Raw genomic sequence first — 26,281 nt, 5'->3', positions numbered from 1 at the left:
CCTTTCCTCTGTTGTTTATATCATCCTTTCTCGAAAGGAAACACACCTGTGATGGGCGGTCTTTGAGGAAAGAAGTTGGGCAAGTTGGTGAGTGGGATATGTAATCTGGCACCAGTTTGGAGAAAAGTTGGACACTGTTTGATATTCCTGTAATTCCCTGGGTGGCAGGAAAAGGGGTGGATCCAGCTTTTCCCCGTGTTCTGACAAGTTCAGCAGCAGCAGTCTTTTTTTTTCTGATGATTCATACCTGCCTGACACTAGAGTTATTATGTAGCACTAAAGGAAGAATGGTTGCTGTAATTAAACAGCTTGAAACTGTTGTTAATTATTAAAATTGTAATTGGGGCAATGGTTTGTGGTGAGATATGCAGTAGAAACAACTTTCAAAGGGTGTAATTTCCTACCGTGCAATTTTACTTTTTCATCTCCAACAGGTGGCTTTGGAGCATTTATGTTTGCCTGTCTCCATTGTCATTTCCATGAGGTAATTATTCTGCTACAGGTTACATGTCTGAGCCACGATTTTCCCATACACAAATATATCATGCCATCCAGAGGAGGGACCAGCAGGAGGAGGGGGGCAGTTTCAAACAAATGGACTGTAACTACTGTGGTGCCTGCCAGGATACAGGAGAACTTACAAAGCTGGGTATGTAAATGTATGAGGCGTGCTAAAAACCTCTCTCTTGCCTTGAATTTCTGACTTGCAGACTTGTGGACACAAACATTCTTTAGAGTCATCACATTTATCAAGTTCTTAACTGCTTTCTCCCCCCAAAATAGAGTTGGTTAGAATAATAAAATAATAAAATAGCTCTCAGTTGATCCCATGCCCACCCGCAGTCGAGTAACCAAATGCCAACATGAGACTCAGTCCAGCATGCAGGAGTGTAGGGTGGGGGTTTACGCTATGTTGAGTAATGTCCTCTACACTGACACCCTGTATGCCATTAGCATGAATAAAGACAGTAGGCTGAAGACACTTGGCAGCCTGGGACTCTGGGAACATGATTTCAAATAACAACTCCAGTTGTTCACAAAAAACTGAGTTTAATCTTGTTCAAGTGAAGGGAACATGGATTCGACAAAGTGACCAGTTCCAGCTGGCAGAGGGAAAGTTATCAGATGCTAAAATGTAAGTATAGAATGGAAAGTTATTGATATCTCAGTGACGTGCAATAGAAGCAGGCAAGTTAAGGGCACTTGCCAAATTTATATTGGCAAATAAATTTAATCAGGTTGTTTTACAAACCAAAAAACGTTGCTTTGCTCAGATCTTTTAAAAAAAATAATAATTTCAAAGATATTCGTGCTCATCGGTCATGCTGTATGCTCACTATTTATACTCTTTGACTATATGCTGATTAGCATTCTCCATGGAGCAGTGAAATGCCTTTCTATTTTAAGCTCACCCATGTAAAATATGTACAGCGGTGGTGGAAGAAGACCTTTTAAGGCCCTGAAATGATATTTTCTCAACACTACAAGCTCAAAATTTTAAAGAGGTTTTTCTGTTTTCACATGCAATAGTTCTTCGTTTTTCTGTTGCTGTTCAGACCACATTGAAGTAGATGAGTCTCATTTATAATAATGTTATAACACATCATTACACCAACCAGAATGCAGCACCTTATCAGTCAGAATCAAAGAGTAGCTGGATTGTGTTATCATTTACAATTAAAGCTGGTCAAACCAGATTTTAGCGCTAATGAAGTAGGTTAGAGAGTAATTATTATAGGCAATAACAAAAGCAGCTCTAGAAAAAGCAGCTTTGATAGTTGTTTATTGAGTTAGTTTTTAAGAGTAAATGTAACAATACCGACTTGTCAAAGTGCTGCATTAAAGGTTCTTGTTAACACAGACGAAAACATTTGCAAAACAAAAAGTGCTTGGAGTTTTTTCATAAATAAAGCCACATTTACATTCGGTCTTACTCATCAGTGGGTGTATGTTTGAGGTCTAATCTATTTGGGTCTTGTATGCATTTCCTTCATCATAAAACATTTACAAAGCTATTTTCCAAAGTCTTTTTAGTCCTGCATTATTTAAATCCTTTGCTTTTTGTGGCACAATCTCAATTCTAAAGGAGTTGGGGCACTTTGTAAAATGTAAATATTTTGCAGTTATAGTTGCACGTTGAGATATTTCTTTGTGCATTATTCCCACCTGTCACTGGGATAGTACTTCAAGTAATATACTGCTTCGTAGGGCAACTAGAAGTCAAAACTTCTGACTTTTAAATGATTTAATAATAAAAGCATTCATTTGCAGAATGGTGATTATTATTGTGTTAATATGCAGTGTTACACATGGTCAATGGGAAGCTTTTATACAAAATTTAACTTTAGGTTTCAAACAAAATAAGTCAAGAAAATAACAGTATTTACCCACATAAAGTGAGGTAGAAGCCTAAATTTGTATTGAATGGAAGTTATAGGGTAGTATTCTAGCAGGTGTTTTGAATGGAGACGATTAAATGTTTTTCCCTTCTTTTTTCTACTTTATTGTGAAATTATCTCTAGCTATGAGAACAAGTCAGAACATGGGGTTTCCTGGACAGTGGTCAGCCCTGTTGTGTTCACCTACAGAGTTATTCAGTGCAAAAACATACTGGATCCCACGAATGACACCCTGCTCTGGGGTCACTTAGGAGAAGAGGAACTTAAACACACCTTAAGTAACTGCAAACCACTGAAGCGATTTGTTGTCCTTGATGAAAATGTCAACAAGCTGTATGGCTCCCAGGTTTCTCAGTACTTCAAAGCCAGAGGAGTCGTTTGCAAGATTCTCCCTCTGCCCACCACTGAAGAAAACAAGTGTATGGAGTTAGTGACCAAGATCCTGGAGGAAGTTCATGAGTTTGGTATCGACAGACGCTCCGAGCCAATCGTAGCCATCGGCGGAGGAGTTTGTCTGGATGTGGTGGGCTTGGCGGCATCTCTCTATCGCCGAAGGACCCCGTATATTCGAGTGCCGACCACTTTACTTTCCTATATTGATGCCAGTGTAGGGGCAAAAACAGGAGTCAACTTTGCCGGCGGGAAAAACAAGCTGGGAAGTTATGTCCCACCAGTGGCAGCATTCTTAGACTGCTCATTCTTCCAAACTCTCCCACCACGTCAGATCTCTAATGGGATGGCAGAGATGTTAAAGGTGCTGGTCGCTGCATGATGACTGATCGAGAGAATGAGTTTCCTGATGGTCTTGCATGTATCAGCCCATTAACTCCTAAATGTGTGTAATTTGCTTGCAGCTCACAGTAGAATGATCTTATTGTTCAAGCCATTGTTGTTGATCTTCTTTGGTGTCAGACTTTTAATATTTTGTGGGCAGGAAGTAATAACTGGCGAGAACAAGATCCATACTATTTGCAAACAAGATAATAGTTGTGTACAACTTCTACAGTATTCCAAAAAGCACTGAAATGTATCAATAAGACAGCTGATACTTCCCTTCCTGCAAGTTTGTTGTCAATATTGGAAATGAAAATGGTGCTTGTTCTTAAGAGACAATGCTAAATTCATTTTTTTCCCACTGATTTTGTGTTTTGATATTATTTTGAATTTTTTTTTGCTCATCAAAAATGCATACTACTGTTTTCTCATCTGGACACAGAATACACAAAGCTGATTCAAGCGTCATAGTTGCATGTTTTGACATTTGGGTAATTGCAACTAACCACGTTTTAACCACGTTTTAACCACAGAAGTGTTTACTGCATTTACTTACTCACAAAAACCTAGATTCAAGCTGCTACATGTTAAAATATCCCTAATAAGACAACTTTAAGTGTCCATGCTGCTGAAAGCCAGCTCCTTTTAAACTTGAAACTTCTCATAGTTTCTAGTGTCTGTCTATCACCGTGTGCTGTGAAGCTTGCAAAAGAAAAAACTAAAGACACCCTCCACCCAAAAAATGTGCTTTGTTTGTTGTTCCTTCACTCAAAGGAGCTCACACAATGCTGTGCAGACAGATATGGTATGTGCAGCTCACTGCAGGGGTAAGATTTCTTCATGCTTATTTCAAAACTGAGTTAAAGGAGTGCACAGGTTCACACATTCTGATACTTATCTGGTATGTATATTGCATACTTTTAGATCTATTAGACCTGTCTGGAGGGAATCTTTGAAATTCATTTTTCCACAGTACAACAATGCAATGCATGTGATTGTTTATTATTAGATATTCCAGTTTAGAATAGAGTGTATGTCTTCTCTTTCACTTATTGCCAGCTATTAAGTGTTATTCTACTGATACACTTTAGATGGCTCTGATGAAGCACCGGGGCCTGTTTGAGTTGATGGAGACTGAGGGCAGGAAACTGCTGCATACCAAACTGCAGGTTTGCGAGACCAGTCCTGAACAGGAAGACAGCGCCACAGCCACCATCCGCATCGCTATAGAAACCATGCTTGAGGAACTGGCTCCTAACTTGTGGGAGGATGATCTGGACAGGCTGGTGGATTTTGGTCACCTCATCAGCCCAGAGTTAGAAATGGTCAAGAAGTATTTTCTATTGTAACAATATTCTATAACAATATTGTAGCAATATTTAAGAGTATGAATTTACTCATTAAAGGGGACCTACTATGTTAATTTCCAGCTCAATATCTTCTACTCTTGGACTCTTTTATAGTAGCTTTGCAAAACTCACAGCTCAAAATAATCCTTATTTAAGGGTTTGCATATAGCAGCCCAAGAGACGAAAAAGAAAAGCATAATAGGTTCACTTTAAATGTGATTTATTATTACAGAGTAACCTCATTTAGATGTTATTTTATTAGCAGTTACTTTTTGGAGATTATCTGCACATAATTAAGTGTAACCTCCATGTTTTGCACAGAGAATATTGCCAGCACTGCTTCACGGAGAGGCAGTCAACATCGATATGTCCTTCATGGTATATGTGGCCGTCCAAAAGGGACTTCTCACAGTAGATGAGAAGAATCGTATTATCCAATGCATGCTGAGTCTGGAGCTTCCTGTGTGGCACCAGGACTGCACTCTGGAGCTGGTGCAGAAATCCCTTAAGGAGCGTCTGAAGCACTCTGCTAGCTCTCTGAGGATGCCTCTTCCCACAGGACTGGGAACTGCAGGTAAAATAATATACAGTAAAACTTGTCTTTCAACAATCAATTGACATTACAAGTTACACTCTCTCTGTTACATAAAGCATGCTCATTAGCATGTTTATTTTTTCTTCTTATTTTGCAGAAATCTTTCACGGTATGATTGGTGATGGAATTCTTTGCCAAGCCCACAAGAAATGGACTGATGAGCTTTCTTCATCAGGAGACAAATGAATTTTACATGACAATATGGACAATACAGACATGATATAGATACACAATTGCTGCTGATTCCTCAATTGCATGTCTACCACATCCCCAAAGGAGGGTTACAGGACTGAGATCTTGTGATTGTGGAGGCCACTGAGTACAGTGAACTCATTGCCATGTTCAAGAAACCAGTTTGAGCTGATTTAAGCTTGGTCACATGGTGCGTTATCTTACTGGAGGCAGACATCAAAAGATCCTAAAGGGATGGACATGGGCAGCAACAACAGACTGTAGTATTTAAACAGTGCTCAGCTGGTACTAAGAGACCCAACGTGTGCCAAGAAAATATCCCCCACATCATTACACCAGCCTGAACTGTTGATACAAGGAAGGGTGGATCCATGCTTTTATGTTTTGTACACCAAATTGTGACCCTACCACCCGAGTGTCACGGCTAAACACAAGATTAGATCAGGGAATGTTTTTCTATTTTTCTATTATGTAACTTTGGTAAGTCTGTCTGTATTGTAGCCTCAGTTTCCAGCTTTTAGCTGACAACAGTGGCACCTGGTGTAACAAGTTATATTTGGGTTACTTTTGCCTTCCTATCAGCTCAGAGCAGTCTGGCTATTCTCCTCTGACCTCTGGCGTCAAAAAGGCAATTTCACTGCTTTTCACTGGTCATTTTCTCTTTTTCAGACCATTCTCTGTAAACCCTAGACACAGGTGTGTCCAGCAGATTAGTCATTTCTAAAATACTCAGACCAGGTCTTCCAGCACCAACAACCATGCCATGTTCAAAATCACTTAAATTGCCCCTGTTCCCCATTCTGATGCTCATTTTGAACTCAGCAGGCCGTCTGGTCATTCAACTCTTTAGTTAATGGTTTACAACACACCATAATATAATGCAATAGCTACAAAAAGCAGTTGGCAGAATAATAAAAAAAGGAAAATATCAAAAGCAATGCAATAATTTTTGTATATATAGAAGAGGACTTTATCTTATAAAAAACATACATGTTTAACTAAACTTACTGTGTTTATCCCTTTTAATTTAAAGTGTAGCATTCTAAATGACTGAATCTTTGTAAATTAAGTAAATGAGTAAAACTGAACACAAACCAAATATGTTTGTTTATGTGAGTTTCAAATTGCCTCTAAAATCATTCTAATTAAAATCGAGAGGGAAATAAAGGCAAACTCCAACAACATTCAAATAAAACTTTTAATATTTCTCACAAGATAGTTTCCACATTGAGTACCATCGAGTTTGAGCTCACTAATCTGAAACCAGTGGGTACAGTAACTACTGCTACATTCATCTCTTATAAACTGTAACAATAAGAACGGTAGCAACATCAGCAGAGAACTTTGTTTGTATGAACCACAGGAATGACAATTAGAAGACAAGGCCTAAATTGAGCTAACATACCATAGTTTTTCATTAGTGGTTTATCCATAACATGCCATAACAATTTACAGCTCAGAGAGTCATTATGAGAAACGAGTTAAGTGACAGCTTTATGTAACTGCCACCACATAGTGTAATGTTTATATCCTTCCTTACAGTCACATTTTAGGGTTATTTGATTTATCTGTTCTACGTTTAGCCACAGATCCATGTTACAGGTATGCGGGTGTTGTACTGTTTCGAATCAGTCCCTGGACCTGTGTCACCATAAGAAACAATCTACAGTCCACCGAAGCTTCATCAATGACAAAAAACCCAAACAAACCAACATATTAACTCAAGGTTCACTTCTCAGCTTGTTCAAGAACCTGGATTTCATAGTTAGCGTCCTCATTGGATAGCAACACTGTAAGATAGCTGAGCTCTTGAGTTATATTCTCTACAATGTTCTTTCCACATACAAGAGTGAACTCTAACCGTCTACTTATTTGCATTTTACATATAACCTTTGGGTCATGATCCATATATTGCTTATAACAAAAGAGGTTAAACACCACTAAGAAAGGTGGCTTTGCTTTGCAGGTTGTGTCTTTGTAGAAATGTATTGCCTTCATGTTGGCACACAATTTGGCAGTTATTACTGAGACCTACATTCAAAGTTGTCACCTAGAAACCTAAGAAACACTGCCTTCAGTGTAAAATTTCATTTAAAAAAATAAAATGAAGAGCTACAAAATATGGAGTTCCAAAGTGTTCGGTACTACATAAATATATATATAGTATTTGAATATTAATCATAGGTATATAAATAAGTCAATTATAATAACACTATTAGTCTACAGCGTCATTACTGGCTTTGTGAAGCTGTAGCACTGCACAACGACACTTTCAGGTAAATGCAGGACTGGGATGGGCAATGTTTTTTGGTAGTGAAAAAAAAAACACTCTAGAAGGTTAGCATGACAGCCATCTTTGATTATTTTCCTTACAGAAATCGTGTGAATATATTCACTGTATATATTACCCTGATCATCCAGGTTCCCCACTTTAAGAATCAGTGGCTCAGCAGCTCATTTTTGTTCATATTCAAAGCCTCTATTGCAAAGGTGGCTGGCATTAGCTCTGCTCAAAAGGTCATTGGTGCCTGTTGCGGCGGCAACCTAAGGACCTGGTGGCACTCGTGAAGGAAGGCTCGCCAATTGCACTTACAGAGGTTACTTTGGTAGTTAACAACCAGATCTTTATTAGACCTGTAGATCTGTATTTGCAAGTATAGTATGGTTGGCTGAGCTCAGCCTTAGAGACAGGATGAGGAGCATGGATATCTGGAAGGAACTCAGAGATGTTGAAATGACGCAGTTGGGTTGGTTTGGACATCTACTTACGATACCTCCTGGGGGCTTCACTTTGGAGGTTTTCTGGGTACACCCATTTGAGAGAAGACCCTTGGGGAGACCAGGGATTATTTATCTTATTAAGCCTGGAAACACCTTGGTGTTACCAAGCAGAAAATGGTAAGCTCTGCTGGGGAAAGGACATCAGGTATCCCCTGCTCAGCCTGCTGCTACCATGACTTCAGTGGTCTCAGTGGTTGAAGAAGTCAATAGATTTCTAAGTCAGTCAACATACTAAGTAATTACTAAGTGATTAATGATACAGAACACTAATTCAAATACTATGACAGGATATAATTATTAATTACTTATACATTTTACTCGGCATTTATAATTACTTATTTCCTAATTTACTTCCTTAATTAATGTTGAACACTTTGGCGTTCCATAATAACAATACTCGTGGTTCTTTTGTTTGAGGGACTTGTAGTGTAGCTCTTTAACAGACTGTAGCGCTCTATGAAGCTCCACACACCAATATAAACATCAACAAAACATTTTTTTTCCTTCTCTTTCATCTTCAGGTAAAAAAAACAAAACAAGTTTAAGGCACTTAAATGAAAAGATAATTGCCTCGACACCATTTCAGACTCAATCATAAATAGAAAACCCTTTGAAGACATGATGCTGCTTTACAGGCACAACTTTAACCATTGCATAGTTTGACAAAATGGAGGCTGTGCTGTAACAGGGCTCGTAGTATATGGCAGGTGGTTATTAAAAAGGCATACCTATGGAACATGCTAGAACTGTTCAAAACAAACTGTGGAAATATACAACAACCATCCAAGAATCCACAGCTTTTCACAAGATTCTGTATGCATTTGAAATAGTTAGTTTATGCTTGGATTTAAAAGAGAGACAGGCAAACAAACCAGGTTTCAATTATCAGAAGTCATTCCAGTGTTTTGACAATGTCACGCGTTTCATACAAAATCCCAAAGCAGTCTCCTTATACTCCTTGGCAACATAAATGTTCACATCATGAAAAAAAATGTCCTGAATGTGAAATATCACTGACGTGGTATATCAAAAAAAAACAAAAAAACAACAAGAATAATTTAGGAAATCAATGGACATTTGTAAAATCTGAGATTAACAGGCCTGTAGTACTACAGTATGGAGTCTGTGCTGGAATACTCTAAGTTCAACCAGTTATGTCTGTCTGATCACTAAAGATAAAAATACACATTACAATAATTGATTAACGTCTATTAGATCAAAAAAATAAATAAATAAAGATTTCTATAATTAATAGTATTTAGAGCTATCAAGTGACAACAGCTTCTTGTCAGACCATTTGTAGCCTATTTTTATTCTACTAGTTTTCAGACAAATTTGGGGGTATTTTGGCAGTTTTGGCAATGAGGAATGTACTGGTAACACACTGTGTCTGTTATTGGCACTGGGTAGTTAAAGAGTGTGTGGTGAATGTATAACACTGAATAAAAGACTAAAATTATTCTCAAGTAATGAGTTCATTGTAATTATCTTAAAAGAGAGATTCTAGCTTTCATTTATTAATTTCTTAAATGTGCTTTAATTTATTAATATTGGCTCTTTCAAAATCCATGTAATAAATTAACTTTAAGGGGAATGTATTCATAACATCTTGTTTACACACGTGTGTGTATTTATATAATCTACAGATGATTTAATATTTGTCAAGCAAGAAATTTCAACTGGAAGACTGACAAAGACTCTAACAGCCAACACGTGCATAGCAATACGACAACGATGTATACACATCTTAATAAGGCATTGGCACATTCAAGTTCAATCTAAGACACACAGAGTGTAAAGCACTATAGTAATAAATAGATCTTTTTTCCTTCTATTATTGCTATTGATTTAAAAAGCAGTGCTTATCTCACCACAAAATATCTACATTTCTGACCATGATTTATAATTTCCCTAGATTCTTTGGAATCAATAGAAAAAAAGGATAATCTAGCCTCTATCCAGAGATAAATGCATATTTTTTTTAAATATAAAAACTTCTATTTTTGTAACTCATTGTCATCAAAGTATTGATTAAAGCAAACACTTAAAAAAATCAGTCCTTGAAATCAGGGTCAAGGGCTTGAAAAGACAACACGAGAAAACAAACAAACAATTTGGAAAAAGATTCAATACATGTAAACACAGGTGGGGGAGAGGGGGAATAAAACAAACAGAGGAAGGAGAATAAACAGAAGAAAGCTTTTCCAGCAGCTCAAAGTGTGTTAGCCACTGACTTGTAGCAGTAGGTGGAGGGGCTGAAAATGCAGGGGAGGAGTGTTCCAGTAGGGGGTGCTAACAACCCTGCTCATTCTCATCCATGCTTACACTGCTCTTGCGACTGCTGTCCTTTGAGGTGTCTGGGGAGACGGATGAGAGCAAAGGGTCGCCCCCCCTCACCGGTGATAAGGTGTCTTCCATGAGGATGTCGTTGAGTTTGGAGCCCGACTTACTGTGGACGCCGTAGTGGCCCTCGGAGAAGTTAGAGTGGCCTTCGTTTAGCTCGAGGTTGCTGGGTGTTTCAGGAGTGCAGGCGGGGTGGTGTTGGTGATGGGGATGGAGTGTGTACAGGTCCTGGTGACAGTCCTCCAGAGCAGGCTCTTGCTTGATGGTCCGTACCCCAATTTCAGCAGAGCAGAGCGCTGAAGATGCAATGGCCAGACCGTGAGCCCGCGCCTGCATCTCTAATTCCTGTAAGCCAGAGAGCGACACAAACGCGCAGGTTAGGCATTAGGTTAGTGAGCATTTTTTTTGATCGGATTCCTAATCTTCTAGTTTGAGGTTTGAGGATGAATGTTAAAGTATTGCCTTTTCTTTGCTAAAAAGCAGAGTGGGAGATAGTTAGCAAAACTGCCAAGTGAAGGTTTTTAAATATCCATCTGTGACTGAGTCATTTACCCTTTAAAACGTGCAGAAGGTTTTCTTTTTCCTCCTCTAATACACCGATGTGCAACTCTAATTAACTACAAAGAGCTCAATGTCTGCTGAGTGGAATCACACAGATTCAGACTCCTCTCATCTTATGATCAATTTGTTACAAGATGACGATCTTAGCAACTTCGCAGTGTGAATCTGTGCCTTTCCTCGCTTTCCCTTAAGCTTTGCATATCTCATAAAAGTGTATTCATTTCTTCCAACATTAGTATAGATGTTTTTCTCCTTCTCTTTCTCCTTCTCCTCTGAAATCCCTACACATGACACATAATATAATTTTCTCGTCTTCATCAAAGCTTTTACCTGTATTCTCAACATCAGATGCCGGTTGGCATGCTCAAGCTTCTTCTGACGATTCTCCAGCTCCTTGGCCCTCTGCTGTTCCCGCTGGAGCTTCCTGATGTAGTCCACTGATGCCTTCAGGATAGTGCCTTTGTTCCAGCGCATGTCTCTGATATTTAAAAAGGAACCATTATTTTTACATCCAAACGTTTAAATGTCAGCAGACAGTCTAATTTACGCCTGTTCAGTTAACAATTAAGAAACAGGAGAGAGTAAGATTGAGGAAAAAGGAGCAGAACCTTTGCAGAAGTCATAGAGTTCTTTGCAGAAATTGTTACTACACAAGATGTTTATGCACAAGAGGTAGCCTGAGTCACAAGCAGTCATAAGGATGACCCTGAGCTCCCTGAAAAAAACATGAATGTTGCAGCAGATGTTTTGCAGGAATAAAAACTGATCTTTAGTCAACTTTATGGGAAAACATCCCTCCTGAGGATTTCATTTGTACAGTTAAGGTTAAGTTAGGTCAAGTTGGAAGTGGTACTGACACCTTACAGGCAACTAATAAAAATTGGCAATGCTAGAAAGAAAATGTGTGCCTGCTTTTTCATACTTTTTCATAAATGTGTACTCATTTAAACCAGGTCTGCTGGTGAGAATCTTGAATTTGTGCGTGTGGGTGGAGGAACCAGCTGGACTTAATCAAAACAACCAGGGCCGAACAGACATAACAAAAGCAACTGGGATCTTTTTAGGCCCACAGGCGAGGTCAAAGGGCACAGCGATGAGAGAAGAATATGGTTAAAAGCTGAATTTGACAGTTTAACATTTGCCTAAATCAAAAGATCTGTATAACTAAAAACTGCATATAAATGAATGACCAGCTCGAAAAATGCAATTAAAACACAAATCATTTCCATTTGCTGTTTCATAAGCAGCAAATCTCTCCACTAATCTTGAACACTGGGTTATTAATCTTGCATTAGACTGGCTGGATGTTTGTGGTTGCCATTACATGTATTTTTAGAAGAGTTAATGTAAGAATATAGTAAGTAACTTACGGGTCATTTGATTTTGGAATTAAAGTTCCCAACTCCTTAATTCGATCATTGATGTTAAACCGCCGCCTTCTCTCGACTGCAGAACAAAAACAGAAAGGGGGAAGTATAACTAGAAATATAAGTATAAATATATAAATATTAACAAGAATTTGCTAATGAACTTAAAAATGTAGTTTGATAATTAACCCAGTGACAACCAAAACCACATTTAAGTATTCTCACTTACTCAAATTGTGGTTGTCCTTCTTCTGCCTCTCCTTTGCCAGGGCTCTTACCTCTGCTTCTGAAAAAAACCCATTTTGGTTGATCGACTAACCAAACAAAGCACGTATACAAAATGTGCAGCATCCACATTTTAAAGCTAAATAATCAGACGTACCCACAGGGAACCCTTCAGGCCTTTGATAGGTGTCAAATTTGCCACAGGATCCTGACTTGTCCAGCATATGCATGATGGCCGGGGATTGTGAAACTATATGAGTAACAATGTTGTTTTCATTATCACAATGTACAGAATTGAAATGCAATACAAGACAATAGAAGACATAATCATGTGAAGTCAACATCCCCACACAGAGGAGGATTAGAAAAGCTGGACTAGATACAAAATGCTATATAGAATAGAATAGAATGCCTTTATTGTCACTATACAGTTGTACAATGAGATACAGATAATGAGCTGCGCAAAGGCCTGGAGAGTAGAACTTTACATTATCATATGTTGTTACAGAATTATTGTCGCCCGTGTGATACAGAAGCTGAACAGATATTGTTAAATGACACAAGTTAAACATCTGTACTTTATTTATTTTTATTTCTATAGCTCTGAGTAATTTTCATGCTTACCAGAGTATTCCCTTTTGATGTTTGGCAGGTTGGCAGGGCAGGAGTTGCTGATGGGCAGACCTTGTTGGGGCATACCCTGATTGCCATACATGTCCATGAGGTTAGCTGGCACAGGGATCTGGGGAATTGAGAATTAAAAGAATTGAGAGTTAAAACTGTGAGAAAAAGTAATATATGCATATTATTTTGTGTAACAAATGGCAGTTACGTATGAAGCGCAGCACAGCAGAGATAAATTACAAGGCCAAAGTATTACACCAAGGTTGAAATCTGACATCATGGAATTTGCTTCTGTTTTACCCCAAGACACATCAAATGAAATGCAGTCATGTTGTAAACTGGCTGGTATGGATATACTGACAAGTGGATAAATCATGAGCATACATACCGTGTTTGCCATCTGAAGTCCTGGATCCATTAGGCCGAGGATATCATCGCTGTAACTGGACTCCAGACTAATAATGTCATCAATTACATCGTCCATCTAAAACCAGACAAAGTACAAATAAGTCCAGCATTACTGATCAATTAATATCCAAGCATCATTAATTAAAAAAACGGTCTAAAGTATATGGAGACCTCACCTCTTTCTCGCAGTTAGAGTTGAGGGTCAATAAGGCCATAGGGCTGTTAGGGGCACTGTTGCCCGGCCCTGGCGGCATGCCCCCGTGGTCAGAGGACTGGTTGGGGCAGGGCAAGCTCAACGCCTGAGAACCAAGCTTTCCCAGGTACCTCTTCACCTGCTGCTGCTGGGACCGCTGGATGTGGTACTTGGTTGGGTTCTCCAGGTGAGTCTGAACCTATGAGTGGATAAAGGAGTGAGGAAAATGCCAAGAAAAATGAATATATATGTGAGAGGTAGGATATCTGATGTAAAGATTAATGGGTGTGTTAATGGTTGCAGGAGACTCCACCAAACTGCTCCAACTACTGAAAGAGAAGTTATGCAAATATGCAGCTTGGTCACAGTAGCAATGAAATAGCACCGAGAGAAGGAAGCTCACTTCAAAATGAGCGCTGCTTTTTATAAGTGCTGTTTCAAAGTTGTCTTTTATTAAAAACAACTCTAAATATAGCTCAAAGTGTTGTCTGTTCTTTGTATTTTACAGTACAGAATATAAAATTAAAATCAACTTGACAGAGACTTCAAATCCTACGATGCATTATGCATTTTTCTTTTGAGACACTGTCAAGAGTTGTTATCTCAAAGTCTCAGGAGTAAACATTTTCCACATATTTTTCTTCAACTGGACTACTTTCTGCTGCTCCACAGTAACAGTCCACATATTTTAAGTAACAAATATTGCACACGCTCCTATCTCTGCACTCCCCGCTTAAGGATAAATTTGATTTCTGTAGATCATTAATCCCCACACAGCATTAATGATCCAGAAAAGCTTCTGCAGGCAAATAAACAAACTTCAGAGGCAGTGTCTGTCTGGCTGTAACATTTTAAATTGAGCAGAGCTGCTCCAATCCCCCTTGCCTTTCCAAGTTTATATTTAAACCTTCCCGTCTTATGCTTGCTTACGTTTGATGCAATTATGAATCAGTTTCAGGACTGCAAAATGTAGACGCTATAGTTTATGATTAAATTTAGATACATAATGCAGTATCATAAATGGCAAAGACACATTTGTGTCAGTTTAAGACGAGAAATTTCAATTTAACCTCTCACATTATCTTTGAATCTATATTCATTATTAAACATACCTCACAAGGCTGATATCCAAGCATCTCAAGCATCATTTCCTGTTTTAGATGTCCGATTTAAAAAGACAAAAAAAACAACTCTAAACTGAGGAGTGCTCTAGCTGCTTCCTTCTTGGTTGCACCAGACGACTAAGGCTGCTAATAGGAGGACAGACACACCAGCTCATCTTTTAAAAGGCAAGAAACTTAATTAGTTATGCATGTCAGGAAATCTCTGTCAAATACAATGAGCCTTTTTAAATGTGTGTTGTTTTATGTAAAAATCTGTATTTATTACTTTATGGTGTATCACTTGATGTCAGGATGTGGTGCAAACAGTTAGAGCCTTTGTTTTGGAAGGGCACCTCTTTTACTGAATCTTGCCCGGGGTGCTTACTCTGCCCTATCCACTTTGTTAACCCATGTGGATGCTTGGCGTGTGCTCCCTGTTTAACACAGCACAAAGAATAAAATCTATTTCATCCTTAGCTGTCTTCAGCTTGCATCTCCTCATTTCTCTAAATGACGTTTTTAACTGACAACAACAGGCGAATCATAAGCCAAAAAAAAAAAAAGTATTTGTTGTGCATAAACTTTAAAAGTCTATGCTTATTAACAGACCTGAGGAGGCCACGGGCTGTAGATGAACTCTAAGCTACCCCTGGCATTTTCCTCTGCCTATGTGAAAACGTCCTCAGTTTGCACACTGCACTCAAGAGTTTCAATTACAGCAAAAGGTTATAAAAATTAGTTGTCGAGACTGCCTTATAGAGTATAGATATTACTTAGTCCCATCTGTTGAAACTGATTCCAAATAAAAGCGTGATAGTCATTCATGTGTGCAATGTTCCAGATGTATATTTTATTATTTAAAATCATTGGTATTTTCTGTACACTATGGGCATTCCCGTGATCAGCCTTATAATGCATAACCAGTATTCTTATTAACTATGCACTCACTGAATGCAGATTATTGTAATCTAATATAAATGTTCTCAGTTTTTACCTAGCACTGTCATAGAGATCATATATGATGTATATATTTTGTGTGTATGTTCTGAAAATAAATAGAAATGCCTCTCAGTATTTAAAGATTTACACATTTTAATTCAATAAACTCTGAAATGTAAAATAAAGCAGACTAGTTGGTTTGATTAACATACACCTGTAAAAGTGACTTAAATCACTTTTACAGGTGTATGTAAATAAAGCTGAGTATAACCATTAGGTCAGGTGAGGTTATCAATCTTATTGTCTCTCTGTGACTGTCAAATTCTTCTTTCCAGAACAGAAGCTCTTTCAGATCCTCTTTTCCATGTTCATGTACCATTGTTCTTCAGGGCATACTCATGTGAGCCACATTAACATCCTCTACAACTGACTATTAAAAATTGACACTATAGCTCGTTTTACTTACAAGAGCTGAGTCACATTATCTAGTCACACTTTGTATATCCTGCAGCTAAGACTCAGATCACCTCGGGCTGTAAATTGTCCCCACCAGGTTGTAAAGCTGACACCACAGAGGGGGGCACATTTACAGTCAGTCAATGACTCATTAACAAGAACGACATCACACTCATTAGTGATGGTCACTAACAACATTCTTTATTCTTTACACTGCCTTCACCATTGGTGTATTGTTATGCAAATGACGTCACCTGAAAATGTATAAAATTGGATCCATAATTGGTTTTTAAGCCACTCACTTATCTGTATGAAGAAATTATGACATTTTAAAACTGCAGAGGCACCGATCCTGATAAAGGACTGAACTTAATCAAGTGCCATTAATGAGCAACACAAGTATTTGCAATGCATGCATACATAATGTGTAAGCAAACAGTGAATTCTTGTTATCTATGGGATTTATCAAAGACACAGGCTGATCTAAGTCAGTCACAGTTTTTAGAACAGGCTCTTAATTTTTCATTTTGATGCTGAAACAACAACCTTTGTTACTACATTTTAAAAAGGCCCCATAAAGTTTTGAAAAAGAGAAACATGTTCTGAATACGTGTCAACTTGATGTATTTGGGTTTTTTGTTTTTTATAATTTTGCTTTAAAACTACTGTTAACAATCTCAATTTAAACAAAAAATCAGTATATAGGAAAAACAGTATAATCTACAACATACCCCATAGCACAATGGCATTGCAAATTTTTGTTAATTAGTGTCTTATTTATTCATATTAACTCTTATCTCAGCTTCTATCAGCTGCTCACTTATTTGCAGGGGGTTGCCACAGTGGATGGATCCACATACTTGATTTGGCACAGATTTTGATGTCCTTCCAGGTGCCCTTCCTCCCAGGGATTTATGTCTTTCTTCTCCTGGTCCTAAACGTGTGATCTTCTGCTTCTTAGGCAAATGTTTTAACCCCTACATAATGGAGACCCTATTAATACTTATCTAAGCACAATGAAGAAATCTTTTAAGTAGTAATTAACATACACAGTGCGTGATTTTTCTGAAAAGTCCCACATCTTAGTTATTTTTCAATCCCAAAATTGAGTTCAGATCTGATCAACCCCAAACATCAAGAATGGATCTGAAACTCCACACTGTATACTGCTTCCTGTATGAATTTAACGGTATTTAAACACTTATAGTGGCACAATTATTTTAATGTTTGTCAGATTTCCCAAAACAATTAAATAAAACCCTCTGAACACATTTCTTTTCTCGTTTTTGTTAACCAGGCAGGTTCTTTTATGTTCTATTCAGTCTTATCAGTTGTTTTTTTTTGCAACACTTGGAAGTGCTGAGAACAAAGTGAGATGTCTTTGCTTCTTTTTCAAAGTCGTATGTTTTGAGTAAAGGAGAAATCAGAAATGCTGGTCAGAGTCACTGAATGCAAAATTTACAGCTTAAAAAATAAAGCCCTACTTTTTAAAATCATGGCAACTGTTTTGGTTGCTTTCTGATACATGTGACTAGTTTAAGGTTAAAATCATGCCTTTTGATAATTTGTAAAGGTATTTGGTATTAAATCCCACTCTTAAAAACATGCTATAACGTGCTGCCTCAGTGTCTTCAGGCAGATGATGGCGTATTGGACAGAAATATGCTAATATACAGTAATATTTCTAATACTTGAAACTCTGTTTTTAACTCCCTGTTTTTCATTTTTGTAATATTTCCGTTACAGTTTGAGATGACTTGCCCAGTCCTTTTAGCATAGATACAATTATGAGACATGTTTTCTCCTCCACAGCTTTTCTTTCCCAGCCTGTAGCGTTTAGCCTCTCACATTTATCTTTTGGCCCTCTGGGGAGGTCCAGACCTTCAGCTTGTAAGCCACTGCTGTAAGCATAAACGTACAGAAAGACTGTTTGTTATACACACAAAGACACATGTCTTGTGTGTGTGTATAACAAACCACACGTACATGGGTATTTTTGGCCTTTCTAGGCTTCTCGGCCTCGTGTCCACGTGCAGACACAGCTTTTAAGTTTAAGTTGAAAAACTAATCCTTTAGAAAACTTGCATGGGAAACTTTTTATGAACACTGTTTGTCAGTGTTGATGTTTAGACAGAAAACTCACAGTGTCAGTGCTGCTTATTCACCAACAAGGCTTTGGGGTTAGGGTTATATCACCGTCTGTTAGTTTGGCAAGCTCTTGGCAGTAGAGTGTTTTTGTATTTTCATGCAGACAGAGATTTGTTTTATAAAAAACAGTGATTGTGTGATTGTGATTTTTCCTAACACTATTAAAAAAAACACCCATGTACGTGTTAACTAATCCTCTGTCCTTGTCTCATGCATTTTAACACATCCAAAGCTGATAGCTCGCACTGTCTAAAGATAGAACAAAAAAAAGTGTATAAGGGATTACTGTAGGAAGCCTATGCCACCCTCTCTCTCTCTCTCAGACACACACACACACACACACACACACACACACACAGAATTCTAATATAGAAACAAAGAGGGCATTCAGGGCATTATGTGCACAAGACAAAGTATAAAGGTGCCCCAATTAAAACTACAAGCACAACTTCATACACCCATTAATACAGCACATGTAACACTTGGCTTTGAGTGAGTAAAAGTCTTGATTCATTTGTGCTAAATTTACACACTGCAGGGTTAGGGTTAACTAAAATGATTGGCCGATCAATGAAAACGCTAATCTTAAATAAAAAACAAAATAAACAAACAAATAAACTAATAAACGAATCTATTCTTATAACTTTATTTGTCATTTGAGTCAATTTTGAGGTGACAGTAGTTTCTAGACTCAAGTGCAGTGGAGCTAAGAATGTAAGGACTTGCTGCTTTTCTTTGTCCATGTGAAAGTAAACCGAAGATTTTGTGTATTCGGACTACTGCTCGTAAGAACGAGCCTTTTTTAAGATATAAACCTGGAATTTAAGAAATGGTGACTTTTGTTTTTCACTAAAATGTATCCAATGAATGAATGAATGATGCAAACAACAATGCAAACATAAAAATGAGATAATTTAGAATGAATCTCATTCTAGTACATGTAACTAGTAGATTTAGGCAATCTGTGACAAAGCCATGTTTAGCAGGCTGAAATCTGTTTGTTCTGTCTTTACATTGAAATGAGCACAGGGGCTTCTTCTAGCTTGTTTTGTCCTCAGGGATTTCCTAAATTATCACACATAATTAGATGATCTCACTGCTTTGGGTGAATTCAATGGAGCCCCTGAAGGCTCACAGATCCCAGCCTGGAACATCTCGACCTTGTCAAGACATACTGCTCCTGTTGTTACATGGAAATAATTTTAGGTGTGACAAATCACTTGTTTATAAGGTGGAAAAAGGATCCTTTAATGGTGTGCTTACAAAGCTGGCACACTTTGTGGAAACGCAGAACATACATAAAGTGACAAACGTCTACAGGACTGCTGCTGCATATAAACTACGTGCAAGAAGTTTATCGTGGTGATGTTCATGATTGATTTAGAACAGATTCATCACGTACTATTGCACACATCTACAATTAATCATTAGGTTTTCAGTTTCTGTAAAGGCCCAGCACGCAGAATAATGAATTATAGAGAGATCTTAGTGCCAGCAGCCAGCATTCAAACTTCACTTAACAGTCTTTTCAAAATACAGTTTAGAAATGTGGCATCAACTTCTAACTCTTGGCATCTGTATCCATGGAAAACAAGAAAGCTTGTTGTTTATCATCTCGTTTTTAGTCACCAACAGGCCCAAGGGCATAAGCAACATAACCCCCAAAGAGTCAGAAACACTGCAGAAACAAGCACAAAGCATCCAGCTGTACTAAGAGAGGACGTAGGGTTAGTGCAGAATGACAAACAGTGATTTGTATTTTTTGACTTGCATGCTACAGGCATTCCATGATGGTCCAACCAGGATATATTAACAAGACTGCCCCCATTTGCTATGCAGACTAGAAGAATAGGCCACTTTGTCTCACAGTTAAGCTGCTAATGTGCCCTGCAGAATTTGCAGACAGCAACTGTGATGCTAATGTGAGCAGCAATTTATGGGTTTTCCTCTGTACTTTTGTAATGCTGTCATGCAAAAGCCCAAATTACCACCAAATAAAAATCTTGTGTCTTTTGTATAAAACTTGGGTTAAAATTAGCAGGAACTGCTAAAAACAAAAAAAACCCACTCCAACCAAACAAAAACAGACATTATGATCACGTTAATTTGCTCATCATCTACAATCATATTGAGCAAAAAGATACTAATAACTAACAAGATTAAAGTGATTAATCAGTGTTGGTTACTGCGGACAGAAATGTTATTAAAGCTATCTTGTAATTTCATGAAATGAACACTGAAGGTATTTTTTTACATGTCATTGTGTGCTGAATCAGTTCTGAAATCCAAACCAAACTGAAATATCTGTGTGGTACTTCTGTGTATTTTCTTTTGTATATCGGTCACGAGCTGTCATATAATCCACAAAAATCGTACAGGGTACTTTGTTCTTTTTGTGGAGCCATAAATCCTTTGAAAAAGGAAAAAAAAAAAAAAAAAAATCAGAAATCATTTTTTTTAACCCTTTAAGAAAACTATCCTACGTAAATTTCAAAGCAGTGTTTTTTTTTTCTCTAAAATATTCCATGGAATGAAAGGGCTGGGGGCTAATTACAAGCATTCTTCACTGAATTAGCGTTCGGTGTGTGGTAAGGCTGTGCTCGCCTTTGTCTTGATCCCCAAACTGATCCCCTTCTTATTCCCAAAAAGGTCAGAGGTCACTTGGTTAATTAAGGGTCCAATCAGTCTTTAGATAAACTCATCTGAGCTTAATGTTTGCACTTTTTGAGGTCCAGCAGCTCTGCCTGGTACCCCTGAGCTTTGTGTGGACTCTGCTAATCTACCAACAGACAGGAGAGCAGGTTAACCCAGCTCAACAGCACCAAGCTGGAATGGCCTTTTCATTTGAGGACTTCAGTCAATGAAGAATTTCTGTAAGCTCTCGCCAAAGCAGAAAAATGACTCTAACTTGATGTATTGTACACAAGGTTAGGGTTCGGGGAGGGGGCGTCCTAAGTCTTTCAAAGAGCTGCAGATTATAGAGAGTAAGTAATGTTTATACAGTGTGAGAAGGGTAATGTTTTCAATGGCTATACTGTTTTTGTCCTTTACTGTTGGCCCATGCCACACACATCCAAGGGTGATGAAAGTGTGGCTGGGCAAGCAACCATGAAATCGCAGAGAGTGTTGTGGGTGGATTTAACTCAACAAAGATTATTCGGTAAATCACAGTTTATCAGCATCGGTACTACTCTGAGATTAAACAGTGCAATTAAAATGTAGTAAATGTGTAGGTAAAATTATGACTAAAAGCTGTTTGCATACACGCAGCTGAAATTACTAGCCAAACATAATGGATACACAGAGTGAATAACTTCATAAACTGTCAGCTAACAGTATGGGTTAACAGTTGAAATCGTAAGATAAAACTACGACTAAACTGTTGACATAGTACCGATTAACTGATTAAACTTTTACCTAACAAGCACAAATGTCTGACATAGACGGATTTTTAGACCTTTAACTACAAGCATTATTAAACATAAGTATTTGTACGATTGTAAAGATTCTCTTATGTATCACACATATTTTTCACGTGGAAGTCTTGTTCCTGTTATTGCACAATTTTCTAAAAGAGGAAGTCAGAGACAAAACCAGCTGCTTATTGGCAATCCATGTTAAAGAAATGCAAAATCTAAAAATGTACAAAAAGGCAAGTGTCCTCGTGAGTAATTACACTAACTACACAATATCTTAACACCTCCATAATGATATTTTTTTCAAGAAATCACAAACACAAAAGTTGAAAAAAACGCACTAAGTTGATATGTAAGGAAGACAAAATTCTCATAATTTGCACAAAAACACTTTCCAAATCACTACCACACAGTGTTTTTTATATGGAAAGCCACTGAATTCAAGGTAAAATGCCAGAACAAAAACACTACAAAACAGCAATTATACCAAAATCCTCAGAATATGACAAGTCGAATGAATTTCTAAAGATGTTTCATCAAGATTGCAACCTCTGAAAGCACATGCTGTGGACAAACAGAAAGACTTACCGAAATGCGTTGTTAAAATGCGCTCTCGAACACTACGGTCTCTACTCGTACAGAAAATCTTAACAGTCTCCTGTCCCTCAGACTGCCAAGGAATCAAAGCTATGAAAAGATGTGAATGTAGCTGAGCAAATAGGATTAAAGATGGCTAAATCCAAATGGCTGGAAGCACAGCATGCATTAAAGAGGAATTCTCTCAGGAAAGATAATCCCCATATACGCATTTTAACACACTTCACTCACTCCCGTTTTTTTTTTTTTTTACACACAGTCATAGTAAACCATGATTGCCCGACTATTCATGCACGAGTCACTAAAATCTATAAATACATCTGGACCATTCACGCTGCACCAATGACACATACAAAGTTTAATTCCACAAGTGGAAACTTTATACAGATACTGTAACAGCCTTCTAATAATACACACCAACCTACTCTTTGTTGCTCCCTACCATCAGAAACTTGAACCATGCTTTCTTACCTTTAGCACCTCCATTGGGACCTGTGCAGCAGGTGGTAAACTGACCGGGACACTGACATTGATGGCAGGCGTTTGGGCCTGTGTAGTTTGTGTGTACTGGGAGGCCTGTTGTCGCTGCTGCTCCCGCCGCTCCTGCTCCTGAAGCTGTTCCCGCATCAGCTGTTGCCGCAGCAGGATGCGCGATGTCATGGCCGAGGAGCTCAGCGGGGGCTTGGATGAACTGTGTTGGTCTGACGGACTGCTGCAGAGGGGAGAAAGGGATGATTGGAGAAGATAAGAGAGAAGGCAGAGGGTCGATTAGAAAGATGAGGTGAAAAGAGATGAAAAGAAAAAGAGTGCTAGAAAGGGTAGAAAGGGGTCAAATGTGGAAGGAGAGGTCAAGAAAACCTGAAAAGGCAGAAGAAAATTGAGGGACGATGGATGTAATAAAAAGCCAATGTTAGGATGAAGAAAACTGGCAGAGAGGATGACTTCAGGGGAAGAGGTCAAAAGGGAACTATTAACTTTTGTTCTGCAATAATTACTCTATTAAATGACTGGTTGATCTATGTTGATAACCTGTCATTTTAACCTTTGATGATCAGCCAGCATCAAAAGCTTGTCAAACAGAACAAGCAAAGCTACGGGAATATGCAATGAGCATTTTTTTTTTGCTATTTTTTATTTTATAAAGATAAATAATTAAGCAGCCCTGCTTATTTGCTCTTAGAAAACAAATACTTGAACCTCCATTAAATCACTTACTATCAATATCTATTATCAATTAAGATCTCATTTCAAAAAGGAAAACAATGTTGTGAATTTAATGACTTTGGAAGGCATGGACATTTTGCATTTGTAGACAAAACAAAAAGAGGAACATTTAGTCTGTAAAGGTTGTTTCAGTTTTCCCACTCTTTTAAATTTAGATGGCTACTCCCCAGACAGAGTCCTGAAGTCCTAAAATAGAGAGTCTCTGCTGAAGCAGAAGTTGTCGGGACAAAGCCTCCATCGAGTGAGTGATCCTTTTGATAAAACTCAGTAAAATGTCTGGCCAATCCAGCTGTGCAGTAATCGCACTAATTAGCCAGCGGAGTCAAACACAGCCTCAGCTTGCAGCGTATTCAGTGGGTGTTGAGCCCTCAACATACCATAAATCTCCCCTCAGCAGTGGATATAATCTCATTGTCTACAACCACACCCACTGAACCCTGCACCAGATATTAGACAAAACAATACTGTATAACAAATATATTCAATATATTATAAAAGCAAAACACAGGCTGAACTCTGGCTTTTCTCTGGAAGCACTTCAGTGGTTTGGGTGTCTAAATTCAACAGCTACATTTCTTCCTTTGTTCCTTTGTGCTTCACCCAATATATGGAATCAAGTTTAGTGTTCAAAAGAATAATTCCTTCTGCTGTGTGACTTTGGGCGATTGTGTTTCCTTTCATCCCACAAATTTCATAACAAAAGTCACTAGATCTAAAACTCTTGATATCCACTGCCAGAGCCAGAGGCTTTGATTCTTCTCTTTTTTTCCTTTAATCTACTTCAGTGATTAAATGATCAATGGTTTGTTCCAAGAACAAATTAGTTTCAGTTCCCTTTCTTTCCGTTTTACAGTTCAAATGTGACATTTGAATTGATTTGGAACTACAGATGGATTTATTGTTACATTCTTTGGATAAACTAGAGCTGAATAATAATAATTATGATTATTATTATTATTATAATTAATTAGTCACGTTTGTTACATGTTGAATGCTTCTGGTTGGATAAATCAGCTTTTGTTAAAATGAACAGTTTTTTTTAAATGAATACGTAAATAAAAAAACATAATATACACTGAATAATTTCAGTAAATAAATGTACTGAATAGTAGTTCTATAGTACTCCTAAATACTTGAGGAACTTTCCGCTTAATTTGATTTTTCACGTATCTGACAGCTACATTTATGGAGAGTTTAAAAACACAATGAATTTAACAAAGAAGCTATAATGTGTGAAAGAATATAAAAAGGGCAACACAGTAGCATACAGTTTAAACTACAACTTACTTAAGTACTTGCTTTCAACTACGTACTTACAGATGCACAGAGTAGCATGATCAATTTCTGACCACCAGGAGTGCTACTGAGCAAAGTTTTAGGGTGGGTCCACAGGTTGTATGGCACTGTTTGAATTTGTGTTGTGCATAAATGTCAAGGTTATAGTTAACTTCAACTAAACACAAAGCAAAAACTGGTGTGATAAGAATTTTATGAACCTACATAAAAGTGGAAAGTTGCCTTAAAAAGAAAACTAAAACTAAAATTACATGACTATGTACAGGAAATGTTTTTTGTTTTAGTCTTTGTAAATTTGCTCGCATTTGTCAACACAACCAGCCTGAGGAGGCATTGGTGCGTGCTTATTGAGAATACAATGTGTACATAACTCTTAAGTCAAATGTTTGCATAGTAATAGCCATTACAAACTTCCTAAGTCTTGCCCCTGGCAAATAGCCCGCTTATAAAAATAATGCAGTAAAATGAATACTGAAACTAATAAAAAGTAAACTAAAAGGAATTATTTTTAACTAAGAAAAATATAAACATGCAAACCCATTTTGAAAGCTAACTTAGTTTAACTAAATTGAAAAAAAAAAAACCCCAACCAAAACTAAAATAACTGATGAGTGACTCGGTGAAGGTACTAACGCTTTTAGAAACCTGTCAAATAAGTCAGGCTAAACTGAGTAAGCCTCTATTCTGCTCACAGGCTTACAATGCAACAAAATTTCTATTACTGCATCCCTTTGACATACTGTATATGGTCTTCAGACTTTCAGTATAAGACTTTCCTTTATTTTGATGTTGCTTATGGGAGAGAAGATCCTGTAACTTTTTTGCCTGTATATGTATATCAATTATGGTTCTTAGAAGGCAAATAAGAATTGTAAAAAATCGGCAAAAGTAAAAAAAAATCAGAATTGCTCAAGAAAATTACAATCGATATGTCTCTTATAATCTTATATCTTCTCATCGCTTTGCAATTGATTAAGAAATCATTTGTAAAGACGTTGTGAAAACCACAGTGATTCTGAAAAGCTGAATTGATTTTACAATTGTTGCTGACTAAAGTTGCTTGCTGTCTAGACTTGAGCTGAATTAAACCTGTTGCACATTTAGGGTGGAGTTTGGAGTTTTACAGCAGGACAAAAGAGCATTACCATGTTATTCTACTTTTATAATTGTTGGAAGCCATAATTGTAACCAAATTCAAACTTTGAACAAGTGCACAACACTATGTAATTCAAAGCATTGTAGGAGGTAGCATTTTAGGCTAAAAATGTGATATGACATGATCTAGGGGTAG

At 37.7% G+C, this 26,281-nt stretch overlaps 2 protein-coding genes across 11 annotated transcripts in view; one reads left to right on the top strand and one right to left on the bottom strand.

Moving 5' to 3' along the window:
• Positions 1-889: 889 nt before the first annotated feature.
• Positions 890-7,034, top strand: LOC100700795 (2-epi-5-epi-valiolone synthase). Its single transcript, XM_003438788.4, has 5 exons — positions 890-1,135; positions 2,523-3,153; positions 4,265-4,498; positions 4,844-5,096; positions 5,215-7,034. Exons 1-5 carry the CDS (start codon positions 1,008-1,010, stop codon positions 5,301-5,303), a joined length of 1,335 nt encoding a protein of 444 aa, XP_003438836.1. The 5' UTR covers positions 890-1,007; the 3' UTR covers positions 5,304-7,034.
• Positions 6,494-26,281, bottom strand: part of mitfb (melanocyte inducing transcription factor b) — a 29,221-nt gene continuing 9,433 nt past the window's right edge. For 5 of the 10 annotated variants that reach the window (XM_013276058.2, XM_025901811.1, XM_013276037.3 and 2 more), the window contains exons 2-10: positions 22,942-23,182; positions 13,795-14,010; positions 13,599-13,694; positions 13,211-13,328; positions 12,744-12,836; positions 12,591-12,647; positions 12,365-12,440; positions 11,325-11,472; positions 6,494-10,778 (exon numbers count right to left, since the gene is read on the bottom strand). In XM_013276058.2, coding sequence (XP_013131512.1) covers positions 10,383-10,778; positions 11,325-11,472; positions 12,365-12,440; positions 12,591-12,647; positions 12,744-12,836; positions 13,211-13,328; positions 13,599-13,694; positions 13,795-14,010; positions 22,942-23,182 — 1,441 coding nt within the window. In that variant the 3' untranslated portion in view covers positions 6,494-10,382. Of the gene's footprint in view, positions 10,779-11,324; positions 11,473-12,364; positions 12,441-12,590; positions 12,648-12,743; positions 12,837-13,210; positions 13,329-13,598; positions 13,695-13,794; positions 14,011-14,923; positions 18,736-22,941; positions 23,183-26,281 lie in introns of those variants that run through there. The other 5 variants (XM_013276040.3, XM_013276051.3, XM_019350093.2 and 2 more) reach the window with 4 other exon arrangements.

The sequence above is a fragment of the Oreochromis niloticus genome, linkage group LG20, assembly GCF_001858045.2.
Source record: "Oreochromis niloticus isolate F11D_XX linkage group LG20, O_niloticus_UMD_NMBU, whole genome shotgun sequence".
Classification (NCBI taxonomy): Eukaryota; Metazoa; Chordata; class Actinopteri; order Cichliformes; family Cichlidae; genus Oreochromis; species Oreochromis niloticus.
The sequence above is the reverse complement of the archived record's forward strand: the minus strand, read 5'-3'. Positions and strand labels throughout refer to the sequence as shown.

Bases quoted from the DNA above. Each gene is read 5' to 3' on its own strand.
- LOC100700795 (XM_003438788.4), top strand. From the start codon at position 1,008: ATGATTTCAAATAACAACTCCAGTTGTTCACAAAAAACTGAGTTTAAT. The intron at 1,136-2,522 runs GTAAGTATAGAA...AATTATCTCTAG, and splicing joins AAGTTATCAGATGCTAAAAT to CTATGAGAACAAGTCAGAAC. The intron at 3,154-4,264 runs GTGCTGGTCGCT...GATACACTTTAG, and splicing joins GGATGGCAGAGATGTTAAAG to ATGGCTCTGATGAAGCACCG.